Source organism: Electrophorus electricus, chromosome 22 (genome assembly GCF_041902795.1).
Source record: "Electrophorus electricus isolate QZ-2024a chromosome 22, ASM4190279v1, whole genome shotgun sequence".
Taxonomy (NCBI): Eukaryota; Metazoa; Chordata; class Actinopteri; order Gymnotiformes; family Gymnotidae; genus Electrophorus; species Electrophorus electricus.
The window spans coordinates 13,180,001-13,207,500 of record NC_137518.1 but is presented as its reverse complement, the minus strand read 5'-3'; the positions used below and the strand labels follow the sequence as shown (position 1 = coordinate 13,207,500).

General features: G+C 45.8%; 1 protein-coding gene across 7 annotated transcripts in view; it reads left to right on the top strand.

The window, feature by feature from the left end:
• Nucleotides 1–22,240, top strand: part of fhit (fragile histidine triad diadenosine triphosphatase) — a 153,093-nt gene extending 130,853 nt beyond the window's left edge. For 6 of the 7 annotated variants that reach the window (XM_081705678.1, XM_081705673.1, XM_081705676.1 and 3 more), the window contains one exon: nt 3,522–3,804. In XM_081705678.1, the coding sequence (XP_081561804.1) occupies nt 3,522–3,797 (276 nt within the window). In that variant the 3' untranslated portion in view covers nt 3,798–3,804. Of the gene's footprint in view, nt 1–3,521; nt 3,805–21,748; nt 21,860–22,074 lie in introns of those variants that run through there. The other variant, XM_035520633.1, reaches the window with a different exon arrangement.
• The last annotated feature ends 5,260 nt before the right edge of the window (nt 22,241–27,500 follow it).

The following is a 27,500-nucleotide window of genomic DNA, read 5'->3' as shown; positions in this document are numbered from 1 at the left end:
CGTTAGGCATGTGCCTCGCGAGTGCCATTTTATTTGTCGCTTCATTTAGATGACATGCCAGGCGGTGACAGACCGTCGCTGCGCGGTCATGGACCAGCTGACAGCGTCTCCCTGAAAGATGCCATCTTCACTGGAGCTTTTGTGCCCTCGTCCGCTCTGATGTAGCACATGGCATTTGCAACTTTCTTTACCATGTCACCTTGCCTAAGTAAGTAAACAAACAAACAAATAAATAAATAGTGTAGTGCAGAGTTCCTCCTGCTAACGTTTAATGGACCATCAGAGGAAGCTTCCCTCGGCAGCGCCGCGGGATCCAGAGCGGTCGCTGCGCACTAACTGTGTCAGCGATTAGCACTCCGCGTTAGTCTCTTGTTACTGCCTACCTTGTCAGGGGCCCCTCGTTGCCGACGCGCGAGCTGGCTATTAGCCGCCACAGGCGCTCAGGTGTTTCAAAGAGAAAGGGGCGTCCGTTCTAGGAGCGGACGGTGGTGTGTGAAGAAAAAAGAGGCCGGATGTTGAGGTGCGCCGTCTCCTCATGCCTCAGTGGAGCTCTTTCAAAGTGCTCCTCATTAGCGCCTTAGAGGTCAGTGTATAAAACACTGGCAGGTTCGCTTAACACCTCTTTATTGGCTGTAAATGTGGAAAAATGAGAGAAGAAATTCTCAAACTCGTACCGTGGGACCAGGCCTTTTCATGTCGGCAGGGCAAGAACAACACATTAACGGTTAAACCGCCGATGACAGAATTAGCCTCGCTTTAATAGGGCTACCGGAGGGGTGATCAATTTTGATTCCCGCTTACTAATGAGCTAACCAGTGTTCAATAACCTTTCTTAGGTGAAAGAAATGATGTATCAGTGAATAATGCCTGCAGGTATAATTGGCAACCACCTTATTGTGATGGGTGAGAGCAAGTTCAGATATGATGGAAGTGTGCCTTACAGACACCTTGCAAAATTCCCAAATTCAGGCGTCGCATTGCAGAGAGTTTTTTATTTTTATTTTTTTAATGTTCTGCATTTGAAAAAAAGGAATCAAGGCTAGGTTGAACTGAGCACTTAAATTCTGAAAATGCCCAACTGTCATTGTAACTTTTGAAGCAGGATCCAGTGTTAATACAGTCATATCGGCTTAGACGAACCTGATTGGAGCTGCTTAAACCTTAAGCTGTGATTGGCGGAGCAGACTAGAATATGCAGAGCTGAGAGATTTCTCTGCCCGCGTCGGCTGAGAAAAGGCCGTTTGATTAGATCTGTCATTTCCTGTACCAGGTCAGGGCACTCTGCTGAAGTCCCCGTGGGCCTGTTGAATGGATTCCGTTTATTTTCTCCTCTGATTATTGTCTTCTCATTTCTCTGTTTGCCTGTCCAATCAATAAATCCTCTTCAACCTTGCCCCAGATACCAAGAGGTCTCTATTTATGCGACTAGCTTCTGTGACTCTGAAATCCAGTCTCTCTCTTTCTCTCTTTCTTTCTCTTTCTCTCTCTCTCTCTCTCTCTCTCTCTCTCTCGCTCTCGCACTCTCACTCACTCAGCCATTATTCCAGTTTGATAGCTTTGTTCATTAGATCTTTATCAGTAGGCACGGCCATGGCGGCATACATACTGGGCTAGCACTGATCATATTCCGGGGACACCCTCGGTTGTTGTCGGAGTGTGATTGATCTCCAGACCCCCTTCCCCTCTTTGTCGGTGTTATTAGAGGACGTGAAGGGGGAGGGTGCAAATGTAATAAGAAATATCAATGTATCCTCATGTTCCTCCCTCTAACTGACAGAAAACGATCCATCTCCCTGACACTCACCTAGTTAACGTTTTTATCAGAGGGGCAGAATTCCGAGAGCTTCTCCTCAAGTTGCCTCCAGGGGAGCTCCGCTTATAGTTCAGATAAAGATGACGAATCAGCGACGTCTGGTCCCGCTCTTTGGGCAAATGATGACGGATGCCACTGGAAGTTGCCTTTCCACATCTCTGCGGCGTTGGGACTTTCCTCACTGCTCAGCCCAAAGTTCCCGACAATGCCTTTAATGCTTTAATTGGGAATTGCAATCGGCCAGGAGGACTTGGCTTTGTTACTGTGGCAGAAGAGACTGTTCTGCGGGCCTTACCTCATCTCCAGAACCTACTTCATACCCCCCCCCCCCTTGTCTTGAGGTTCCTGATATTCCTATGGCTTCATTCGGAAAGGTGTTTTTCGTAAGCCATCGCAGCAGGTAGAGTAGGAATTAAATTTCCCAGTGCATGGTGTGAAGTTGAGGGAGGGCTGAGGGAGACGCTCCAGTGTAGGAAATGTCTCTGTCCCCTCTGGGATTTTTCTGTACGGTGAACTTTTCTCCTTCAGGGACTCCCACGGTGAAGGAGCTCTTCCTCGGCTTACGCTTTTTGACCGTTTTGTGCACAGTGGATCGATCGGTCTCCATGGTGTTTGGGTTGCCTTGGCGTTTTGGACGTTACCTTTAATCATGTCCTTCTTCGTGTGAGCGAAAGCTCACAAAGGCGCCTATTTCGGTGAAACCCGTTTTGGCTGAAGATCTGATCCACGTTATTGATCTCAACGTAGACGCTTCTCCTTTTCCAGTCAAACAGCCTCTCTCACGAGCAGCGGGTTTGTTTTCCGTGCTCCTGTCTGTCTTTTTCCTTCTTTGTGAAGCTTTTCAGAGTTTTTCAGAGCTTCTCCACAGCATGACACTCCTGTAAATGTGTTTTGACATAAATCCTCTGCCAGAGTTACTTTCAAGGGATGAGGCCACTAATTTAGCTAGACGCATAGAAAGGTTAAGCTACCTGACTACTTCAGAAAAGTTCAGAAGTTTTCCAAATGCCAATTGCGATATTGCACATAGACAGCCTGTGTCTGTCTATCTGTTCGTCTGTCTGTCTGTCTGTCTGAGTGTGTAGGCATGTTTAATTTATTCGGCGATTGGAGATGTAGATAGGTGCAGGAATGAGAAAGATGACTTCATTTGCATGTGATTTAAATGCTCATGCATAGGCAAATGTGCGCATACTGACCACAGGTTCACCAGGTGGATTCGACTGGTGAACCTGTGGTCAGTATTTAAATCCGACCCTCCCAGAGAGTGAAGCCAGTTATGCTTTCATGGACTCTCAGCCAGAGAAGAAGTGCTCTGGAACAGGGGACTGAACCAGCAGGCACCCAGTGATGGGGTAGAGGTAGACCCCTGAGAAACGCGGGTGCCCATAGGTTAGCATCTTTTGCAAACAGTTAAAAGATCATTATTTCCAATTCGAGTAATAACTCATTTATAGTGGTGTGTTTTCATTTGTGTTTATCCACGTGTTCTCTTACATACACAAAGCAGTCAGCAAAGCTCGGTGCATGGCATACTGAAAGGTTATGACATTTTTTCTTAAGCATTAAGATATCGTGTTTGAATCAGGTTAGCTGGCCGATTGAGGATGATGGGCAGAAACAGATACACGCTCTGTGCTCTGTGGATGATGCCTGCTAACCTTTTGCTAAATCATTTTTCTTTTTACTTTGTCTTTTCTTTTCCCAGAGGCCGAGTCCCCAGGGTACGATACCTGCTACCCGGGGTACAGTGCCACACTACCCAGGGTACGATACTTGCTACTCGGGGTACTACGTCCCACTACCCAGGGTGCAATGCCTGCTGCCCGGGGTACAGTGCCACACTACCCAGGGTACGATACCTGCTACCTGGGGTACTACGCCCCACTATCCAGGGTGCCAAGTCTACTGTCCAGGGTACTACGCCCCACTACCCAGGGTGCAATGCCCCCTATGGGGTACCAGCTGCCCTAATAAGTTCTAAAAACACATTTTAAGAAATGCAATCACGGACCTCTTTATTTCTCATTTAAACCTCTCATGTTTTTTCTTTGCTCTCCAGACGTGAACAGAGTTGCTTTCCCGTGCAGTGCTGCCTCTATGAGCCCAGGGCGGGGTCCGGGGGGTTCAGTGGGGCCCCTCACTGGCTTTGCCTTGTCAGCCCTGCTTCTTAATTTCTACAGGGAATCAGCAGCATGGTTTTATTCAGAAACCTTAAACAGCCCACACTAGTTTCACTTGTTCCTGGCGGCCCAGGAGTCTCCTAAGATTACCTTTGTGTCCCAGCTGACCCGTAATCTTGAGCAGAAAAGCAGGGCCATCTGTGATTTAGTGGAAGTACCAGAAACATGAAGAATGTGTATATAGGTTTGTCCTGTATGTTGTTATAGAAATATGCTTATACGCTTGTGGCTCAATTACAGAGTGGGCATGCAAATTAGACCGTGCATTCCTCACTGACCGTAAAGGTTTATATGTGAGTTTAGCAATTCGGACGGAAAATGTGTACTCTCCACTTGTTGTTATGTGTCTGTAACCACAATGCTGAGGATTAATTACCTTGTGAGGCGCTGTCTAGCAACCAAAACGCCTACTAACGGCTTGGATAGGTTGTGAAGTGACTTCACCCCTGAAAACAGCCCACCTGGAGCGTGAGCAGACTTCCAAAACTCAGTAATTCAAAAAAAATTAAAAATTGAAATAAACAAATGAAAACCCAGCAAGAAAAATGACGCATGAGGTCTTATATTACCTATAAGGAGATGATGATTCTCTGTGCGTGGCCTATTGGAGAAATTAGTGCCACTATATGTTCCTTCCTGAAACGGTGTAATTAAAGGCAATTAAGTGTTTAAACCTCCTTGGCAGGAAGAGCCAGAGATGCCCGCTGCCTTCTGCAGACTTGTGGGCGAACAGTGGGCGAAGTGCTTGTTATCTCCTCTCGGCCCAGTAATCTAGAATCTGCAGTGACATTCATATGCAGATGACCTGCAGTTAGGATCTCATAAGCCTTAGCTCACCTACCAGCATGTTATTTATGGACTGTGGGGTGGTTTAAAATGACAGATAATTGGGTTTAGTTGGACCTTACAGTCTGATTGTCCAAATCTGGGATTTGATCATAGCTTTTCAGATGATCTCAGGCTTGGGATGCCAGGGAACCTACACTTAAAATTAAATACTAGGAAGTCAAGTCTGCTTTGTTTGGATATTTGCAAAGGTGTTTAGGTTAGGGTCACATGCCTCCAGTTCCTTTTGGACAAAAGACATCTGTAAGCATTATAACTTCAGAGACCAATTTTGCTGTTTATTTTGAGCATGCCTGCCCATTTGGGGATGTGGCAGGACTCCAGCTCCTCCAGGGGAGGAGATATCTGCTCCACATCGCTGCCCACAAAGTGCCACCTACTTCCGGCATTGAGAGGGTGCACCGACTCCCCTGACGTTCCTCTGGTGCCAGCATGGAGCCCGTGGCCAGCGACACACCCACCCTGGCTGTCACCTTGGCACGCTGATCTGGGCTGTGACCACTGCTAGTCGGCCCCCACTTCCTGTCCAAGGCTAGCGGAGACCTGCCCTAGATGTTGAGTTCTCAGTGAGGGGGATGGGGTGTGTGTGTGTGTGTGTGTGTGTGTGTGTGTGTGTGTGTGTGTGTGTGTGTGTGTGTGTGTGTGTATGGATGTGCGTGTGTGTGTGTGTATGGATGTGCGTGGATGTGCGTGTGTGTGTGTGTGTGTGTGTGTGTGTGTGTGTGTGTGGATGGATGTGCGTGTGTGTGTGTGTGGATGTGTGTGTGTGTGTGTGTGGATGTGGAGACGATGTGTCACTCTCTCTGCCCACAGCCATTTCTAGCCAGTTATTTTGTACCTCTGTGCCTAGAACCTCACTAACAAGTTACTTTTTGTTCCCATCAGCCCCGTGTGTTTTTTTCACCGAGACTCTGTTTTGATTAATGTTCCACACCTGTCTTTATTTGGGTGGGTGTGGGTGCACACGTGTTTCCCCTTCCCTGGCTGTCCTGAGCTTCGTAGATACAAAATGAGAGAGGTTATCGATCGCCCGTCCGCGTTGGGAACAGTGTAATTGTTTCAGCTTTGAAGAGTTGATTGTTGCGATCACCCCCAGAATGCAGTTCGCTGTTAGACAGCCAGTCTTTGCCTCGTATGCCAGCGACCGCCTCCCACCATGGGCTGGTGGAGTTCAGATTATTCGATATCATGTGTAAATGAATATGAGTTGTTAAGAGCCAAGGCTCGCTGAATTAATATCTAACAAAGTGCGAAACCTCTTCTGAATGCTGACTGACAGGGTAAACGAATCACCATGAAAGAGTGTTGGGGGTGAGTGGAAAGTGGAGAATAGGAGCGGGTCTCTACCCACCCCCACCACCACCCTTCTGACTGACAGGTGTATTGAGCAGACAAAGTCTGATCCCTCCACCAATAAACCGCCAAGAATTTGCATGCTAATAAGTTATTATCAGATCAAAAGCTGTTATCGCGTGTGGGCAGAATTAATTATCCGCTACAGAGCACATGGTAAGGACTAACAGAAGGGGGAAAAGTCTTCCAGGTTGAATAAGGTCCTTCATGTTTGGGTTGGAGGAGGGGCTGTGGAGGGTGCATGATTGAGATGGGATTGAAGATGGTGGAGGGTCACTCAAGGTGGTTTCACGGGGGTGGGGGGATGGGGATTCAGGGATAAATGTCTGGATGAGACTTTACACACCTTTTGAACAGTTTGTTTGTGTCCAACACTAGTGTGACGACTAGCTGGTGCAGGTCCAGCACGCTCAGCAACGTGCTCTGCAGTTGACCTTCACTGAATACCTCCGGCAGGGACACATGCACGTAGGCAGTCGGTGGTGTATCTGAGCGTCTGTCATCCCACAAGTTAAGCGGGGCCCACCTACCTCTCGCCAAAGTCACGATGGGAGATTCTGGTTCCCACACACAACTATTCATGCTTTGCTAGAATCCTCCTTCAAGTTGAGAATGAATCTGAATGTCACATGGGCATTACTGGAAATTTAACTCCATGCAGAAGCGAATGAGATGAGTTGTAATATCACTGCAGAGCTGCTGCAATGATGATTATAGCACCTGAGGTTTTTTTGGAGAGGCGAGTGACAACATTTGTTCGCACCCCTCAAATCATTGTGCAACTTCCCCTTCTGTCCAAAAAAGAAACAAGAAAACAGGACATCCTTGATCAACTGATGTATACACCTGTGGGGTTTTCTTTACTGTAGTAAATAGTGATAATTTTGAATTCATTTACATTTTAAATATGGCGTTATATTTTTGTGCTTTCATGCTTTAATGTTTTATTTTTTTTACTGGAATGTTGGATAATGATGAATTCACCACTAGTTGTGTTCAGCAAGACAGCATGCATGTTACATAATGCACAGTCTGTTTCTCGAGATGTTGCATGTAACATGCATGAGCAAAAATGTCTGATTAATGGTGTTAAAAGAGAATTGTTGATGCAAGTTACCAGACCAAATTTGGCGAGCCAGTGCACTTGAGCGATGTACGAGAGAGTAAGCTGATAAGCATACGGGTTAGATTATGAAGTCAAGTTCGAAACATCAGGACCAATGAGACAGTGGACTGAGAGCATGGTGGAGAAGGGAGGCAGAGAACTGCAGGAGTTAGCTGATGGCGGTCCCTGTCGCTCGTGGTACGTGATTGTGACGGCAAAATCAATGACATTTAATAACCGAGCAGCTTCATTGTGGATGTCCTGGCGTGTAGCACGCGGGACAGCTATCCTGTTCGGTGGAAGATAAACCCTTACATTCGCCTCACAGAGTCTACAGCAAGAAAATGGATTTCTGAGCCACTCATATCAGGAGCTACAGTTAATAAACTGGCATCATATCAAGAGTATATCACTCAGAAGTGATACACCCTTGATATGGCAAATAAATTGCTCCTTACCCCAAAATATTACTAAGAGAAAAAAAATTCAGGATGAGCTGACTTTTTTCCAAGTCTTTTAGGGGACTATTAGATGTAAAAATGGCGCTGAAGATCACTTATAGTCCTAAAAGCTTGAACAAACAGAGCAGGATTTTTTTTTATTTCTGGGAACGAGGGCGAAGATTGAACATGGATCATTAAAACCACCCCCTCAGAGAAAGGTGAGCTTACATAAGAAGCAGCCTGATACCCTACCGCCCACCCACACGGCGAGAGAAAGGTCTGTTCTTTATCACACACACACACACACACACACACACACACACACACACACACACACACACACACACACACACACACACACACAGAGAGAGAGACAGAGTGCCTGGCAGGGCAATTACTTGTGATCATTGGTCAGGATGGAGAACGGGGGTGGGGGGGTTATGGTCTCGTGAGTATAGGGCCATTTATCGTGGCCGAGTAAGTTCTCTGGCACACTCCGAAACCGCACCACTGGTTAATTACGTCTGCTCACTAATTGAAACTAAGGATTACAGGAGGCATTTCATTGTTTGCGTGGGCTGTGATGGAAGTAATACCATAATTAGGGCTGATGAGATGCTTGTTGAGACGTCGCCATGTTGCGTTAACCCATGAGAGGGGAAGGAAAGAACGTCTGCCTCCTCGGTGCTCTTTATTTATTTATTTATTTATTTATGCTCGCGAGCGCTCTGAAAACGTCAGGATCGCGCGCCACAAAGCCCCTTACCTTCACCGGACTCCATGGCAGTCGCTCTTAAACCGTGCCGGTTGGCGAGCTATAGCGTGACTGCTCTTTGTTTGTTTGGTTGGTTGGTTGGTTGGTTTTCCTTCTCTCCCTTTCATTGTGTTGCTGAACACACGGGGTGACGCGCTGATAAATATCGCGGCGTGCGCGCAACGCGTTTGACTCAGCACGGGCAGACTCGGCGGCGCTGGCGCACGAGAGGTGGTGAGGCTTCCGCACGCGGTGTCCTGCCACACGCGACACGACGCTGTCAAAACACAACACCTTGTCATGTGCCTCGGGCGCTTATTATTTCCCTACTGGAACCTTCTCCGCTTTGTTGTGGCTTCCCATGTGGTCACGGCGGAAAAGCACAAGTGCACTAGGAAATCTGCTGCTGTAATAAAAAAACCAAAAAAACAAACCCAATGTTAACTGTTTAATACAGTTCCTGTTTGAGACTGTGTGCATTTATATGTGTTGACAGATAATTAGGAATGGCGCAAAGCATGTGTTCCCTGTCTGTTACATCATAGCACAGGTTAAACACCTACAGTCCAGGTTGTTGTTTTTGTTGACCTGTATTTAACCAGGTTAGTCCCGTTGAGACAAAACGGCAAAAAAGAGTTTCAACAGTGAGATTAGAACAGATGTTAAAATAATCTGCACAGTTTTAGTAGTTTTTCATAGTTTTAGACTCGCTCAGGGATACCGCGACTGCTGGGTTCTGATCAGACTGTAGGTTGTCCCCTGCGGTTTGTGCGGGTAACGTTGATGCGGCTTTTTGCCCAGTTCAGTTCGGACATTCAGTACAACAGATGCTGAATGTGTTACAAGTGTTTCGCTACAAGGTGACAGAAAAGTTAAAATCTACGACTTTCTAACCGAAATTTCAAATATGCATCGTATACTACAATATTATAGCTTGGTTTGCAAACGAATATTCTCAACTATATATCCAGTATAATTCTCAGAGGCACGGAAATTGCAGAATTAAGTTGCCGCTTCTTTCCGTTAGCATGCTGTGTTGCTACTTCCTTACGTCGCCTTTGATGTCGGCCTGTAATTACTCGATTGGGCAGAGCTGAAGATTTCACACATTCAGACTGCTTCTGCCAGTGGAGAGATGGTTTTGGCTATGTTTGTTTAAAATTGCTTAATTTAATATTTACAAAAGAAGCAAAGTAAATGATCAATCGGTAGCTGGCGCTTCATTTCCTGGAGCTTTCGCTGTAGATGGGGGGTCTCCGCAGTCGGGTCTTATTCCAGTGGCGCTCACTTTCAAATTCAAATATTCTCCAAAGTGCTGCAGTTCTTTATTATCAGTTAGTAATATCTTACGTCATAGACCAGTGCTTCCGTTTTTAGCTGAATTCTGCTGTTTCCACATCCATCATGTCTCTTTGGCCCTCTTCGCCGTGAAAATGCCATAATAGCCTCACCGCATTCGGATGTGCTTTTTCAGATGATAGTTTGCAGCTTCATGCAAGTCATTTTCTGCTAGCCAATCAGATAACCACAGAGGCGGGACATACAGGTGTCATTCGATTCACATTTTTCTGTCATTCACGGGTGCCACCAATCAGACCCACTCCAGTCAGTTCCACAGTGCTATAATTTGCACTTGCTTAAATTAACCACCTTATAGTCTATCAGACTTTAGTTTTTCAATGGACAGCTCATGAAAATGTTGCAGTGAGCTGTTTGCCTGTGATGTTTAATTTCCAAATGTCAGTCTCCTTCATATTTATGAGTGCCCGTCTTCCCGAGCCAAGCAGGAGCCGGAACCGGGCTCGCTGTTCTGGGCCGGAGCCGGACGGAGCGCACTGTTCCGTGTGCACGGACAGGTGACCTTTCGGCCTCTGTCTCATGGCAGCAGCCAAACGCCTATGAAGCGGATGGACAGGAATTCATAATAGGCTGAAGACTTCCAGTGTGCTAAGTCTGCAAAGCGGTGTTTGTGTGTATTTGGGGGGAGGGTTACAGACAGAGACATTGTCTGTGTGTGTGTGCCTCGGTGTGTTTTGATGCCTGTCCCATTGTTCAGACAGGAATACTTTAGAGTATTAATCAAAGAGGTCAGACCCATGGCCCCTGTATTTTTCTTTCATTTCCCACATTCTGCTGATGTTAAATGTCAGCGTACGCTGTTACGATATGTTTTGTTTTGCTTCATTTCCTTTTCCCTGCTACATGCCAGGAGACCGATCGCAAATCACATTTCGCACATGAGCGAGCGTTGAGGATTTGGGTTTCCCTCTGCTTCCTTTTATCGATGGCTGTGCCGCCCTGGAGTCCTGTTTTCGGTGAGGTGATTAAAGTGCTTCTGTTCATATGCTATCTCCCCATGTGTGTGTGTGTGTGTGTGTGTGTTTGTTTGTTTATGTCCATGGGCTTGAATCACTCCCACATTTCTGCGTATAGTCAGTGATCCTTTCCCAGGGTTCCTCATCTGTCTGGACATCTGGTGTTTATTCCACTCTTCTATCACAACGCTTATCCAGGCATGTAATTGCTAAATTAACACCCAACTCAAATGTCAATCCTGATAGTGATGCTTAGATTTCTCCATAATCGTCAGAACAAGTGGCAGTCTTGGGATTTGGCATCTATTAGAAGCAAATCCTGGGATTGGTTCATCCCGAGATGTCTATTACAAACCAAGAAAGATAATTCCCACGTCAGCTGGCCAGGGCAAGGCTGTTTTGGATAAGAGGTGAGGTTTGAACAAGCTCTCTAAAATTATCATGCATCTAAAAGCAGCCAGTCATGCCGCCAGGCCCAGTGTAGCTCGACACAGCGGGAATTGTGTTATAAGGTCCTGGGAAGGCTCCACACAGCAGCCAATCATGTGGTGCTGACAGCAGATTCATATCCATGTCATGGAAGTAGTTCAGCAGCAGTTGACACGTGTGTGTGCTGGAAGGAAAATGTGAAGGAAGAAGCTGAAGATCAGGGTCGAGTGTGAGTTTGTTTGTTTGTTTGTTTTGTTTACAAAAAGGCCCCCCCCCCCCCCCCCCAACAAGCAGCAGCCAAGACGCTGGAGCTTCTCCTGGTCCTTCACGAAAACATGTTCAGTTGTGAAAGATCAGGAAGCCAGTGTGAAGTGAAATTCAAGAACCTGTGGGGGCATGAGGAGAAACAAGGCAAACCGAAAGAGCCGTGTCCTTCCTGCAGCCTCCTTAACTCCTTCAGTGTGAGAGAGAGCGCGCGCGAGAGCGAGCAACGTGGTGGGTGTTGGTGGGGGGGGTACCGAGTGGAGAGCTTTGCAGTAGGCGAGTTGTCACACTGAGTAATTAGTCTCCGCTGGGCGGGAAACTTGCTGGATGTTGTGACACACACCAGATTGTCCACAAGTCCACCGAGAGTCCCTGTCACCAGCCTGTGGGTCTGTGCTGGGACAAATAAGACACACGCGCACACGCACACACACACACACACACACACACACACATACACATACTCTTTCTCCCCTCATCTTCAGGAGATTTGGCTGCCAGCCAGCACACACCACAGACAACAGTGAAGAAGGCCAAAAAAAAAAAAAGAAATATCTCAGTTTTTTAATTCCTATACTTTGCGCTTGTTTGTTTCTTTGTTTTTCAGTTCGCCTTTTACATCCCTAATCCAAGTTTGCAATTGCTGCAAATCCCAAGTTTTAATCCAAATGTGCAGTTCCTGTGTGACCTGTAATAAAAAAAAAAAAAATGTAATAAAAAGAATTTAGGAAAAAGTTCCCAAGGCCACCCAGATTTCCTTGTGACTATGTTGTCCATTTTAAAGGTGAAGTGATGTCTGATGGGCATTTTGGAGGTGAGGATACGTCCGATGGGCATTTCTGGCAATTAGACACGACTGGCGTGCCTGCCTTTGTGCAGCTTCTTTGCAATCACGAGTACAGAATGGTGTACGGCGTCCTTGGTGGTAAATGAGCTTCTGGATTCCAGAGGCCAGGGAGGGGCAGCTGGTTTTGCTGTCTGGCGGTGGGTGTAATCCAGTCCCTTTGATAGGTGGCTTTACTCCACTGGTAAATGACAGCTTGTGACAGAGTGCTGTGAAGTGGAAATCATTACTGTTACAGAGAGAGAGAGAGAGAGATTATGAAGTCTGCAGCAGATAGGAAGGGTAATGGGGTAAGGGTGTGTGTGGGCTGGGGTGGTAATATGATGACAGCAGGAATGAGCAGGTTTGTTGTGTCCCGGTTGTGACGCTGCAGTGTGATCCAGGCACCTTTCCCCATCTGAAACCTCCATGTTTTGTATTTTTTGCACTGAAAGGCAGGGCTCAGTTTTACCGTAGGTGAGGCCTTTTTGCTTCAGAAAGCGGCTTTAAAATATGTGTTTTCTTCTGGCGCTGCTCATGAATTCCTGCACTAACACCCTCACAAGGTGGCGTGACACCCCTCTAATGCACTGCATTGATTTGCTTGTGTGAAAATGTAATTAATCTGGATTCATCGCTATTGTTTAATTCTTGACATTTTTGGCATATGTATGTGCTGAGGTGAAGAGAATTGTCTAAACCAAGAGTTGAGGACTGGCGTTTGGAGATTTAAACGTGAAAAGGTGGAAACATTTAAACATTTACACATGAAATCATTTTGGTTACAACTTTTAGTAGTGCACTCTCTCAAAATTCTATGTAAATTTGACTATGTTTAATAATTGTCAGATAATTATTCAACTGTAAGTATTAAATCATAGCATTAAATATGAGTGGTATTGGAATTTGGAAACGGATATTACCACGTGGAAGTGCTACAGTCATATTTATTTCCCAGTGTTGTTAAGCGCTGACATGTTGGCAGGCCTTGCCTTAAGTCCATATTGGCAAAAGGGCGCAGGAAACAGCTCAGTGTGCCGTCATACCGCTGTACGGTCTGGCCACGCCGATAACCCTCTCAGGCCGTGCGCACATCGTCGAGGGCGTCCTGACAGGCGCTCGTCCAGCTGCAGCCGCGCAGCTAGTCCTACTGCGAGTGCGTTTCAGGCTCTGACTGCTCTGCTGAAGGAGCGGCATGGTCACGCGAACCTTCTGCCTTTCATCAGGATGAAGAATGTCAACACAGGCGTGGATCAACGACGTGGCCCCAGCCTTATTGCGCTGCGTTTCACCGCCTTTAACTGAGATAAAAAGAGTTCCATCCTCCCTCCTGCAGATAAACGTGTCCGTAAATACCCCCGGCCTGCCTTACGGCCTTCTTGTCGAGCCGTTGTTCTGGCCCAATCACATGCTCTGTTGTGATTGCACGGTGTTTACTTAGATGTAATGAGGGGGATATAATGGAAGCTAAGAGAGGAACACACAACACACAACACCTTAATGGAACACGCGCGGGTGTGAACTGCGTTTTCCGTAACACTCTCAAAGCCCTCAGGAACATTGTAGGTTTCTCTGTTGCTCTGATGTTACTCTTCTGTGCCATGCAAGTTTAGTCGATATGTTTTCATTCACAAAAGGTGAATTAATGTTTTGGTGGATCTGTAACGGATTATGCCTTATGATTGTTTTGTGTATTATTTAAACAGTGAGGTGCTGTACTGCTGATCGGGTGTGGGTGTAGTTCTAGCAGCCACGTGTTCTTAATAACCAGTTAAGTTCTGCCCTTGTTCCGTATCTTTTATGCGTAATATTGTTCAGATTTCCGTTACTAACATCCCCACCCCTGTCCGTGACAGGACCACCCCGAGTGTCGGCTCAGAGACGGTTAGCGGAGGGCAGCATGGTAGATAATTGCGCGCCCACCCCCCCCCCCCACCCCCCCCTGAGAGTCACCTCTTAACACCGTCATGTCCCATCCAACTCAGGGGGGGGTCGTGACCCTCAAGTGGGCTGTGACACTTTAGAAGATGATGGGGTTATATTGGGTTAATCAAGTCGGATTTCTTTGAGTGTGGGAGTTTATTTCCCTGGTCTGGCTTGGCAGAAAGGCTTCCTGGCTGTCCTGGAGGAATCGTGCCAATACATCCTTGCGTCTCGTTTTCACGTGGAGGTGAACATATGAATGCGTGCCAAATGAAAGTTCGCTAAAGTAGCTTGTCCCATGACTAATACGCAGTATTGCTACAGATCAAAGGTTAGTAATATAATTATGAGATTATCTGGGATTCCCTGGCAGGGGCTCGCTTGGCAGGGTCTGGAGAGCCGTTAGTTCGAATTCTGTGAACGTGCTGCCCAGGTGTTAAAAGGTGGCACAGATGTGCGACAGGAAGAGCTGCATATCCATCCAATCAGAACATTGCATTCTCTCTCGTTGTGCCCCCCCCCACAACCCGCCTGTGTTTGATGAATTGTCAGAGAAAGCCTTTCGCTTTTGACAGTCTGGGGAATATTATTTTTACTGAGTAATTACAGCACCAGCTGTTGAAGTGTATCTACATGCCACCGCGATGGCCTCTGTCTTAGCACAAGATGGGTGACGGCACGTGGCAGCAATCTGTTCTGGCTTGGCTCCTCCCTTCAAGGCTGGGACGTGCAGATGGGAATGTCAGCGTGCAGTGGGCGGAGCGAGGGGCGGAGCCGTGTGCGATCCGCTGCCACTGAGAAACGCCGTTAACGTGGGACCCGCCAGCTGTCCGCACGCCATCATCGACTTCTTTTATACTCCATTTGGTTAAAAAAATAAATAAATTGAGTTCTTGACTAACACTATCATTATGTGTCATACCGTGTGACATACCGGTTCAGTGAACACAGTTCGTCATAAACCATTCAGTGTAATATTCACTGCCATCGTTGCTGTGCACGGTATAGGCAGCACACGTAGCAGAGGGGTACAGGTGGCAATAACTCATTTTGCTGTGATAGAGCAGAGAAATATTACAACTGGAAATGTCTATGAATAATTTGGGAGTTTAAATACATAGCAAGAAAAGCTTTAAAATATATTAGATGTCTGTTATAATATGTAGTCTCCTATCTTATGTGACATATTTTTGATGCGTGGTTTCGCGTGTCATGTGCTGTCTAGATTGGTTTTGAATCTTTGGTGATACAGTCATTGAAAATGTCTGAGACTACATATTCAACATTTTGTCTTCAGTTTTTTATCACTATCTTAAAATCTCATTTCAGTGAGGAGGACTCTTGAGCTTTGTTTGTGTGGATATGAAATCTCACCTTTAAAAAAAAAAAATCCATTTTTAATTTCTTCACACTGCAAAACCAGGTGGCACTGAACGTATGAAATGACTTCTCTTCATCTTCGTCTTTCCACTCTGTTAGTGCAACATCTCCAAGTGCTCACGGTTCCTCAGCACCAAAACTGATCGCTTTCGATTCCAGTTTGAAAGGGGAACGTTTGTCGGCGCTCACTTAAAGCACTCGAGACGTGTCCTGCGAACGTTGGAGACGTGTCCTGCGAACGTTGAGCTTGTTTAACAGAATCACTGCTGGAATAACAAACACACCAGACGCGTTTCAAGGTTTCCCTGCTCCTTGGTCTATGTCGTGTATGTGGACAAGTTGAGGATGATGTGAAAATGGCATGTCTATACAGAGGGGCATAAAAGAACATTATCTCTGAATACCTTTCGCATACATCCTTTTATGATTTTACGGTGCCCTTTGAGTCATGCCCACACTCACTGGAAGGGAGTCAAGATGGGTATTTCACATGGCGGCCAGTTAATGGAGAGATGTTTCCGTTTATTGCTGTTCCGGGTTAAATGTCACGAGTCAATCGCCAGTGTCATGTGATCCCCCTGCCCTGTATTAATCTGTCTCTTATTGAAGATATGAACTGAAACATGGGCCAATGGGACACACACACACACACACACACACACACACATACACATATATATATATATATATATATATATATATATATATATATATATATATATATATATATATTCATATATATATATTCAAAAAGCTTTCTGATACTAGTTTTTAATAGGCAGATAAGCTCCGATGTCATGCCACAGATCCACTCCTCAATTCATCGGTATTAATCATACCATTGACCAGGACGCCTCCCAGAGTCTGCACAGAAACTTCCTGTAGGTAATCTCCTCAAATTCACAAAGAAAACGTTCGGTCTCCCTCTTCCTGCCCCACAGAAATGATTCCCGTTTCTGGAGAATTTTTTCTCTTCAACCAGTTGTTCAGACCTTGCCTTCACATGTGATTAGTGGCGAGTGCTGTCTCAGATCCAGGGACGTGAGGTTCAGAGGCACACGCCCAGCTGGTCACATGATGTAGGAGAAACCGTGACCCCACCTTCTTCCATCGCTCCGTGGTCCATTTCTAATGTTCACGTACCCTTTCAGCAGGGGACGGGTGTCGGCGTGGGCACTCGACTGGCATGCAGCTGTGTTCTGACGCCCTTTTATCATAGCCTGTGTTAATTTTCGCTCGTGCAGTAGCCTTGGGCTCTCATGACCTGTCACCAGTTCACTGGTTGTCCTTTCTTGGACCACGACATACCGGGACACTCCACAAGAACTGCTGTTTTAGAGACTCTCTGACCTAGTTCTCTATCCGCCATAGCTTGGCTCTTACTCAGACTCCAAAGTTGCCAGTTTTTTTCCTGCTTCAAACACGTCAACTTCAAGAACCGACTGTTCACTGTTTCTGCCTTTTATAGCCCACCCCTTGACACTCATCCAATAAAACATAAATCTAACCAGAACTGTGTTTGTATTTTCTAAAAGGTTACTGATGTCTTAGAAGAATAGGATTGATTCCCAAATTCTCCTTTGTGGATTTGCAACAACAACAAAAAAAAAAACCCAACCGGTTCAGCTCAACACAAACATCAAAGCCTTACGAAAGGGAGCATGTATAGAATGAGTGAACCAACACCCCAACCTCATACCAAAAGCTGTGTGGGATCTCTTGGACAGGGAAAAGAACAAAAACAAGTTAAGCTATGATCAAAAGGGGAAACTTGAAAGACCACAGTGGAGCCAGTTTTTCAAGCACATGAATATAAAAAAAACCCCAAAAAAACCAAACAAAAAACAACAACAGACTACCCCGACAAATACTTTTATGGCTTTAGATATGTTTTAGGGTGGTCTAAGTTTTTTCATTCATATATGTACTGTATGGCCAGAGGTTTGCGGCAATCAGACCACCACAGCTATCTGAGCGTCCCGCTCCAGAACCACGGGCATTGCTTTGGGTGTGCTCTCTCTCTTCTGGGAAGGCCCCCTCAAGAGTGTGTCTGTGGTCATTTGCAAATGTAGTCGAAAGAGCGTTTGTGGGGTCATGCACTGTTGTGGGCGAGAAGGCCTGGCTCATAATCAGCAGTCTATCATCCTAATCCCAAAAGTGTTTATGGGGTAGACGTCGGGGCTCTGTGAGGGCACTAGAGGGCACTTTTATGGACCTCATGTTGTCCACAGAGCCTGAAACAGGAAAGGGTCCTCTCTAAACTGTTGTCACAAAGCCGAAAGCATATGTCGTCTAAAATTTATGCTTGTTCACCGTGGCATTAACATTACCCTTCACCGCAACACAGGGGCCCAGGCACTGAGAAACAGCCCCGGGCCGTTATTCCTCCACCAGTCTACACTGTTGCATTCTGGTAGGCGGTGTTCTCCTGACATCCGCCAAACCCGGAGTGCCAGATAGTGAGTGACGTCTGATTCGTCACTCCACAGAACACGTTTCCGTGGCTCCAGAGTCCAGCGGCGCTGTGCTTCACGCCACCCCAGCTGAGACTCAGCATCACGCGCGGCGATCTGGGGCTGCCGCACGGCCATGGAAACCCGTTTTATGAAACTCTCAACACACCGTTCGTGTGCTGTTGTTGCTACTGGAGGCAGCGCGGAACTCTACAGCAAGCTGTGCAGTTTGGGACAGGTGATTTCTACGCGTTACGTGCACTCAGCAGTCCTGCCTCTTCATGGATGAGCTGTTGTTGCTATATATATGCACATACACACAAATAGAACAACGGCTCTGTTGGAACGTTGACAGTGGATCAGTGGCTCCATGCTCACGACGGTACGTGCAGCTCACCAGTTCCCCCACTGGCTGGAAGAGCTCTGCCAAGGCGCATCCATGGAGGTGTGATGGGAGGACCAGGCTGAGGAGCAGAGGGAGTGTGCAGTGCATGCTGGGAGGTGCGGTTCTGTTGTCAACTTCCCCTCTGCCCGGCTCCTGCCTGCCGAGACGCACTTGCGGCAGCTGGAGACACGCGGGTGCCATCCCGGCACACCTGGGACGTGTCTCAGGCTCCTCCGCACTCCGGCGGAAGGTAAAGATGGTGCCGTGCTCAAATAACGTTCTAGGAAGCTCGCCAAGCACAGACAGGTTTTTCACAGCCCTTTCTTCATGTTACATAGACATTGAATACATAGAAACAGATTCCTCCAGATTCCAAGGAGGTTGTAACAGACCTGGGTAAAAATAAATATTTAAATTATAATTATTATTATTAATATTAGTAGTAGTAGTAGTAGTACTACTTGAATCCACTTAAGTTCTTTATATTTGGTGCATTTGAAAAAGACTCAGTGTTATTATGACTGAAAATAGTTGTGTTATTTAAACACAGCACAATAATAATTTTAAAAAAACTCTAAGCGTTTATGCGTCCTTGATTTAACAATCTCTCCCAAAAATGTTTTGTTACAACACATTGCAAAGTTTAAAAAAAAAATGAAAAATTTAGTTCGCAAATGTTGTCGAAAGTGAGCAGGGGTCTGGTGTAAAGGTACAGGCAGCGTAACCCAGTCACTGCACTCCTGAATGTGGGTGTATTTGCAGACACTCTCTTGCTGGTTCTGTGGTAGGTACATATGCAGATGGTCGCCAGCTCATGTAGCAGACATTTAATCTGCTTCTTAGGTTTACTTCAGAAAAAAAGATGTAACCATATGTTCCAAATGCAAATATTTAGTTCGTATTTGTAATTGACCCAAATCACATCACTGTACCACTGAAATTATTCATATCTGACAAACAAAAGTGGTTATTGCAAATATAAGTTAAGTCACTTTGTCCTGAGCCAACTGTATACAAAACACCCATACATACACATATAAGACATCACTCTAAAACAGTATAACCTTCGACAGCCATTTTCCCAGGACGTACCCAGCGTTTGAGTTATCGTGGCGCTCATGCTACAGGCTTCAGCACATCATATCCATGAGCTTCACAAAGCCTAGCACAGTAAACGCCGAGGCCTTATTCATCCGGTTATGACACAAAAGTAAAATATGGTGACGTCTCAAGTAACCAATTAGTTTAAAAGGAAAACATTGATTCTCAGTTTCATTAAATGCCTTAATATTTCAGAGCACTCCTTCTGTTCCAGTGTTTTTTACGGCGTAGTAATACGATCCAAAGGTTTGTACAGCATGAGCTATTGAACCAGAACATGAAAGACATTTAAAGATTAAAGCAAAGAGATTATAATTTTTTTCTTTTTGTACAATTCCTTTGCTAAAATGGGTCTTGATGTGTCGTTCCCCTCCTTCTGTGTTTTTGGTGTAGTTTATTCAGATTGGTTGGGCAATCACTATAGCCCCCAGCTGCAGAAGGCCTTGTGTTTGGGTTTGTAAAGTGTAAAGTCTGAGCAAAAACGGTTGGCTTGGGTAACAAAGGTCATGGCACAACTGGTGGTAAATGACCTGTACTTTGATCAGTGCCAACTTCAGCAGTATGTACGCATCATTAAAATAGCCGTGAAAAGGGTGGAAAAGACAAAGAATTGATCACATTTCGTAACATGACCCATTGGATGCACTCTGAAGGAGCGTCTTCGAGTCAGCTGCTGACTTCCAGGGCCTGCTTGGAACTTTTAGAGATGCGGGCCTGTATTGTCAAAATATGCTGATTATTGTTTTCATAAAAGCGGTCTCGACGTGTTACGGCCTTAAGACGACTTTCCCACCGGTAGGGCGTTCCAAATTCAAGCTGACATCAGACTTTTCGTCTCTCCTATATGTCCAGTTGGTGGCAGTCCCTGCCCTGTTCTCTGCTCCGAGCCAAATATCACACTGGCACATTTGTTCCTCTTGAAATGTCTTGTGCAATCAAACGGACTCCTTCTCAGTTCGCGTTTGTTGCCATGGAGAAGAAATCACTAACTAAATCACTAACAGCCCACCCCGACCCGAAACGATCCTCCACCACAAATATCATTTTCTGAATGGAATGAAATTGTTCTTTATGGTAATGTCCTTTAGGTTGATGTCCTTTAGGGTGGATATCTTCAGGTCAGGGCGATCGTTTGGGTGGAGACGTGGTGTGGGAAGGAACAGTGTGCGTTAGTTTGAAGCTCACCAGTCCACAGACTGGTGGCGTGTGGAGCTGCGTAACTCTCCCTTTCTCCCACAGAACACATCATCATATCTTCTCTTACAAAATGTTTCTTACGCTTTAAATGTCTCAGAAAACACAAATGAAACCCAACAGAATGCAGTGCCCACTCGAGTGGAAATCCACCCATCAGAATGAAGTTGTCGTAGGGTTTACTAGTTTACTGCATGTACTGGGGGAAATCAAAAATTTCCACTGGGATTAAATGTCTTTACTACACTTACAGTATGTATATAGGCCTTTGTGCAACACAGTCAAATATTTCAGTCTGATTTAGCAAACCTAGCTGCCCATTGAACATAACTATCCCTACCAATCAGGCTAACATGCTCTCAGGTGTGAGAGAAAGTCATACCTTCTGTGCTTCAGTGATTTAGGGACCAACATGTATTTCATTTGCCATTTCTGAACATATGTGATATGCTATGTAACAATTTTGCAGTTATTTTTTTTCCCCTAAATGTATTCCTCTGTACATATAAAAAAATTAAAAAAAAAAAAAAAGTATTTTGTTAGCAAAATAAAGGTTAAAAAAACAGAGGTAAATAAACGGATTGTTCAGGATCATAGGACGACAGTTTGGTTTCAGAGACTTTGGTTTCAAAGACCTGTTCCAGCCACTTGGTTTTGCTAATTAGTTCGACCCACTGGGCAGAACTGATTAGTGTGATTATGTGCTGTCAGAAAATCAGGGCAGGACTTTTAACTTTTTTGAACTAGAATTTATACCTCTGTGTACGACACTTGCAAAAGTAATCAGGTTAGCAGTATCAACACATGCTTGATGGTGTTTAACCTTTGGTCGGAAATTCTTCAACCTTGGAAAAAAAAAAAAAGGACTTGGCACTGGTACAATTTACTGCAAGCTGCCAGTTCCGTGCATTTTCTGAGGGTGTTCCTTCAATACCGGAACAGGCGTAGTGACGTGTAACAGCAGTCATTTCTGGTTGTGTTTAGCTGCAGAAGCATGACAAAGAAGATCAAGAACTTCCCTCCAGATGGAGATCTGAGGAGGAGATGGCGAACGAGGCCTCTGTCCTGAGTCGTCTCTTCACTTAACTTCCCCTGGTAAACACATTTCTAATACACAGAGTCGAATCTGTCAAGAGCTGTCTTTAGAAAACCTCTTGACAATATTTGCAAAACTTGGAAAACATTTGTATGCATATCCAAACTTACATATTAACATGTTGCTAATATTTTAGAGTTCATTACATGGTTTTATAGTTATTATATAGTTTGTAGCCTCTGTTGATCTGAATAAATGTTTCTTTTCCACAAAGGTATTTTCCATCACTGCAGAGGACCTGGAATGATGTAACATGAACAGAATACAAGTTCTTTTTTGAATTCTTTACATTGTGCACTGATGTCCTGTACAAATCAGCCAAAGCCTGTTTTCTTTAAAGTACAATAAAAATATTTTACATTTTGCTTGTCAATTCTAAATGTTATCGCTGAGTTACATCTTTTTTTCCCCATAATATCAATTTAACAAGAACTAGCCTCCGTTGTGCTACTGACCACAATAGAAAAGAGATTTTTCCCTCTTTGTTTGTTATTTTGCCCTTCAGTCTTCATTTTCGGGAAAATTCTGTAAAAACCCTCCAAAGCCTCCATACCTCACCGCCTTTAATGTATTCGTTTCTCTCAAAACTCCATCAAGGTTTTATGGAAATTGGCACCTTAAGTGCCACATTTATTGTAAAGCCCAGTATTCCAATATGCCTGACATGCAGTGCAAAGATGTCTCTTATGTTTGTTATTCATGAGTGTCCTGAGCTACATCTCATTATTCGTCTAGTAATCCCATAGGCACCGTGTAAATCACTGAAATATCCGTACTGGAATTGTCCTTATTCCCTTAGTAGACATGTCATCCCGTCAGTCGGGAGAAGGGGCAAAATACGATTTCTAACCCAAGGTGCTTTGTAAAAGGGCATTCATCTATTTGCAGCTGGACAAGCATCTGTTACACGATCACTGTTCAATTCAAACAAGGTTTAGTTTAGGACAGTGAATACAGCGCAGCTAAAGTGATAGAATGCAGGCTTTCATAATCCGTGTTCTGACATCGTCTAGCCAGACAGTGAGTATGTGCACTGTGCTTGAATCTACAATTTTCCAAATTTGTTTGAAGAAGTGTTAACAAATGAAACGGAAGGTCAAGGCTTTGTCATTACCTAAATAAAATGTAGTAAAAAATGTCATTTACTTCAAGTAATTTCTTAGTGCATATATTGTGACATGTTGTTAGTTACCACAGCGCTACAGTCACACACTAGAGCCCATTATGGTATTATTTTGTCGATGTGAGAATAAAAGGATCTTGACTCGCCTCTTACTCTTCTGGAAAAGGAAATATAATTCTGACAGACTAATGCCTAGGAGCCCATTGCCTTTCACAGTAATCAAGTTGTAAAAAAGGGGTCCCATGAATTTTAAACAACGTTATTGTCCATGAGGGGTTCCTGTACAGCAACGTCCTAAGGAGTTTGGTGGGGAAGAAATCCATCAGGCGCGGCGCAGCGGAGATGGCAACCCAGCCTTCGTGAACGAGCAGCAAAGTCTCGGGTCTCATCAGAAATTCATGACAGAAATGACTCACTGGATCAGGTTCAGTATCCCCATTAGAGGACGTGGCGCGCGTTATCACGGCGCCGGCGCCATCACTGGTCTTGGCACGGCGTAATTGCTTAGTACCTGTTATTTTGTACCTGCAAAATACATGTCGTATGCTTAATAATTAGCTATTTGAAATTAATTCTTCGTGCATTGCTTATGGCATGGAATTTTGATTAAAACGGCTGTGCAGATGGGTACTGAAAGCATGTTTGGGGAAAGACGTTATTTATAGGTGTCTTTATAGTAATTATCTCTTGGTTTAGCCGTAGGTCCTAAAGCGTTACATGTCTCCAGTAATGTCACAGTGTACAATGACTTCGTCCACCCCATCGTTGCGTTCAGCACGGGGTCCTTCACAGGTGTCTTGAGACGTTAGACCTGCGTCTCTTTACTGTCTCCTTCATCCGTATTTGTGGCGCTCGCCTGTTCCTCGTCGGTTCCACAGTGTGGCCTTGTGTATAAATACCCCGCTGTTGCTTCTGCTTGTTGGCTATTCTCTGATCCGTTTGTTTGGCCGCCTGGATAGTGTCTTCATGCAACTCCGTGTATGTACGGCCTTGATTGTGTTCTCGCTTAAAAAGTGACAAAGCCTACACGAAGTGGGCTGGCGTCCCGCACACACTACAGGACTACCCCCATCTCTGTAGCTCGGCCCAGGCTGGACTACACACATGCTCCGAAAACCAGTACTATGTACGAGCCAGCAGCTAACAGTGCTGCTAACAGTAGTTATAGATGTAGAACCAGAGGCTCCGAAACAGAAAATTACATGAAATCATCCACTCAGTGTTTTAAAAACATGGCAGCTGTTAGACAGAATTGGTCATTATATGAATCAAAGAGGCTCAGCTAAATTTCTGAAGATTATAAAAAATATACCACTTTACTAAAAGCCTGCAGTCTGAGGTCATTTTTTTTTCCACATTCTGTACACAGCGCCTTGGTGTTTATTTTAACGGTGAGTCCAAATAATCTCTCAAAGGCCTTCACACAAAAGAATTATTACTTTTTATTATTCTTGAGAGAAATCTCATCTCTGTCATTCCTGAGAATAGGTGTGAAGACATCTCGCTAGTTCATGCATTAGCGTTAATCATCCGCGGCTTCTGTTGTCGCTGCTGTTTGAGCCGCACAAGCATCACCCCGCGGCAGTGAACGCTGGAGTGAGAATGGCGTTTAGATCGGGCTCGCAGCAGCCATTACTCTTTGTCTTTTTGCTAGAGCGCTGACTAGATCTGACTAGTTCTGCTTGCTTTTTTTTTTTTACATGTTGCCATGGGAACGTTGACAGTGGAATCACGTCTTCTCTGTTCACCCACGTCTCAAAACCACCCATTCCTACCCTATCGGCGGTCCCCTTGCCACGGTGATGCCGCCTGATACCCGGGCACACACCCGCCCCAGATCTCATGGGCCGGTCGGCCGCCTTACGGTTCGGGTTGCTGGTAATGATCTCCGACCAGGGAGCCATTCGCCAGCAAAGTTAAACGGACGCGCTACGCCCGTCATTTCTGCTCTGGGAGGAACGGCGAACCAGTGGGGTAATATTCACCTCCCCCTGCCCCCCGTGTTTTAATCATTAACACTGCCATTCTGGGGATGAGAGTGTAATGGCCGCTCGGTGCCCGGGGTAGATGGCTGGGGAGCGGGGCTTCCATTAACGGGCGTTTTTAAACAAGCGGCCATCTCTGCGGTTAAGAGGACACACAGAGCTTGCGGGATAATGGTGAGGCTCTTAGCATGGATGAGTTTAGCTCAGGAAGTAGCAGTGGTTGGGGGAGCTGGGGGTGGCTATATAAATGAATCACTCAGTAGTCTGCACTGTGCACTGAAGACTTCTTTAGGTTATGTGAGAACGAATTAAAACACGTTCACTATAATGGATTCTTAACATGGAAAAATCACATGCTTTAGAAAATCTGAATGTCTTGGCACGGGTAATTTAGCATTTTATGTATAACCCTGCACTCCATAGGTGATCCAGCTGGATGGATACAGTCGCTGAGGGAATTTTCATCCAGCCATGCGTCATAACACCTGACTGGGATCTCCTCCATGGTCAGATAGGCTTAGTGGTGAAACTGGTATTAGTTAGGCTCCGAAACAGCTACGTGTAGACACTACAGCACTGCTGCAGAATTCATATTGTCCCCATTATTCTCCATTAACCAAATGTCATCAATAAAAAGAAGAAGAAGAAGAAAAAAACCCACGGTATTAAATCAGAGTCAATAGATCCTTAAGTTTGTTCAGTATTTAAAGCTCAGAGCCATCAGCAGTAACTGCACGCAGCGACTGTCCACGGGGGTCTCCTGAGGGGGAAGAAGTGCACATCTTGGAGGAACAGCCGATATATTACTAGAGCAGGGGCCTCTCCACAGGCCGGCCCGGTGGCCAACTGCTCAACCTCCAAACAGTGCGCGGCTCGGCTAAATTAAAAGCTCATTATGGTACTGGAGACCAGCGGGGTCTGAGGAAGCCCGGGGTGCAGAACGAGACGTGCGTGTGTCGCTCCCAGTAGGTGGGCCCAGCGTGGCCGGTGCCAGTCACATGTTAGACCAGTGCCTCTCAGCTACACACTGCACTAATTTGGCTACAGTAAGTAGCCAGACAGTTCTCTGTCAAGCAGGCAGGGTTTGAACGGTTTAAACTGCCCCTCATTCGAGTGCACTGTGTAGTGGACGGGGTGAATGGCACTCGTGAAGGCGAGTACGTGTCCACCCGGGAGAAGCCTGGGACTTCATTTATCCGCTTCAGCGACGGAAAAATCATAGGGGTGTCATTTCCTGTTTTCTTTTTCCCCCCAACCTGTCTCTCATCTACCCCTCCCCACTTTGCTTGCTCGAATCAGTACAGCTGTATAAATACATTTTTTGTGTGTATTTTGCTGTTATATCTATACGATTTGTTTCATTTAACTTAAAATTGTGTCAGTGTCTAATAGCTATTGTCTACATCCTTGTGGCTGTGTGTAGAGTGCAGGAAGCAACGTGCTGCAGGCCAGGAAGCAATGGTGCGTGTGTGTGTGTGTGTGTGTGTGTTGATGGAGTATGTGCGGGGAGGGTGTGTTGATTGTGTGTGTGTGTGTGTGTGTGTGTTACATCCCTGTCTGACTGAAGTTCCTGCTTTGGCTTTTCAGCCTGAGCCACAACAAGTAGAATGCAGAGGTCCCAAGGGACAAGCTTTCATTTCAAACCTCCACCGTATTTCTCCATGTCTCTCTCTCTCTCTCTCTCTCTCTCTCTCTCTCTCACACACACACACCACATCTTCCTGGCCTGGTAAAACTGCTCTCCCCACGGTTGCCTGTAAACCTGCAGGGCATTTTAAATGGAGCTTTGATCTACGTCTGCGAGCGGATGCCGGGTTCGTGGCAGGGGGTGGGGGTGGCAGTCTAGCAGCACGTCTGGAGGTGCTCTAATGAACAAAGTGCCACTGCGAACCCCCCCCACACACACACACCACCCCTCCAGCTCTGTCTGTTCGGTGGCGTATGGCGGGGGAGTAGGTGAGATGCTCCCCATGCCAGTCCACCTCCTGCTTTTGCTCTTTGTGCTTTCTGCACTGCTAAGTACTCTGAAGTCTTTGAGGAGCTGCTCTGTGATGTGTCGAGATGCTGACATTTGGACATCCAGCACTCCATCCCTCGGAGTGACTCCAGGCAGTCTGTTAGTGGCCGAGTTTCCCAAGAAGCCTCATATTCCAGTGGAGCTCCAGTGCAACGTGCGTGCGAAGGCATCAGAAACAAACGAACAGTTCAAATATTACGTCTCCCGAGGCCGTTATGGCAGAAAATAACGTGGCCTGATATTGAGTCGGTGCGAGAGCCTTTTGCTCTTGGTTTTAGATTAAATTAATTTTATTATCCTATGTTTTCAGCCTGTACTCTTATATGGTATTCTGGTTAAGGAGAGCTTTCCTTTTTAAGTGGAGCGTCTTTATCTCCCCTCCACTTTTCCAAATCCTTTTATCCTGGGAGAACTGCAGAGGCCCGGCACAGCGCGGAGGGGTCGCGGCACGGAGGGGTCGCGGCACGGAGGGGTCGCGGCAGGCCCTTCTGTCTGTGCTGCTCTCTTCCCCTCTT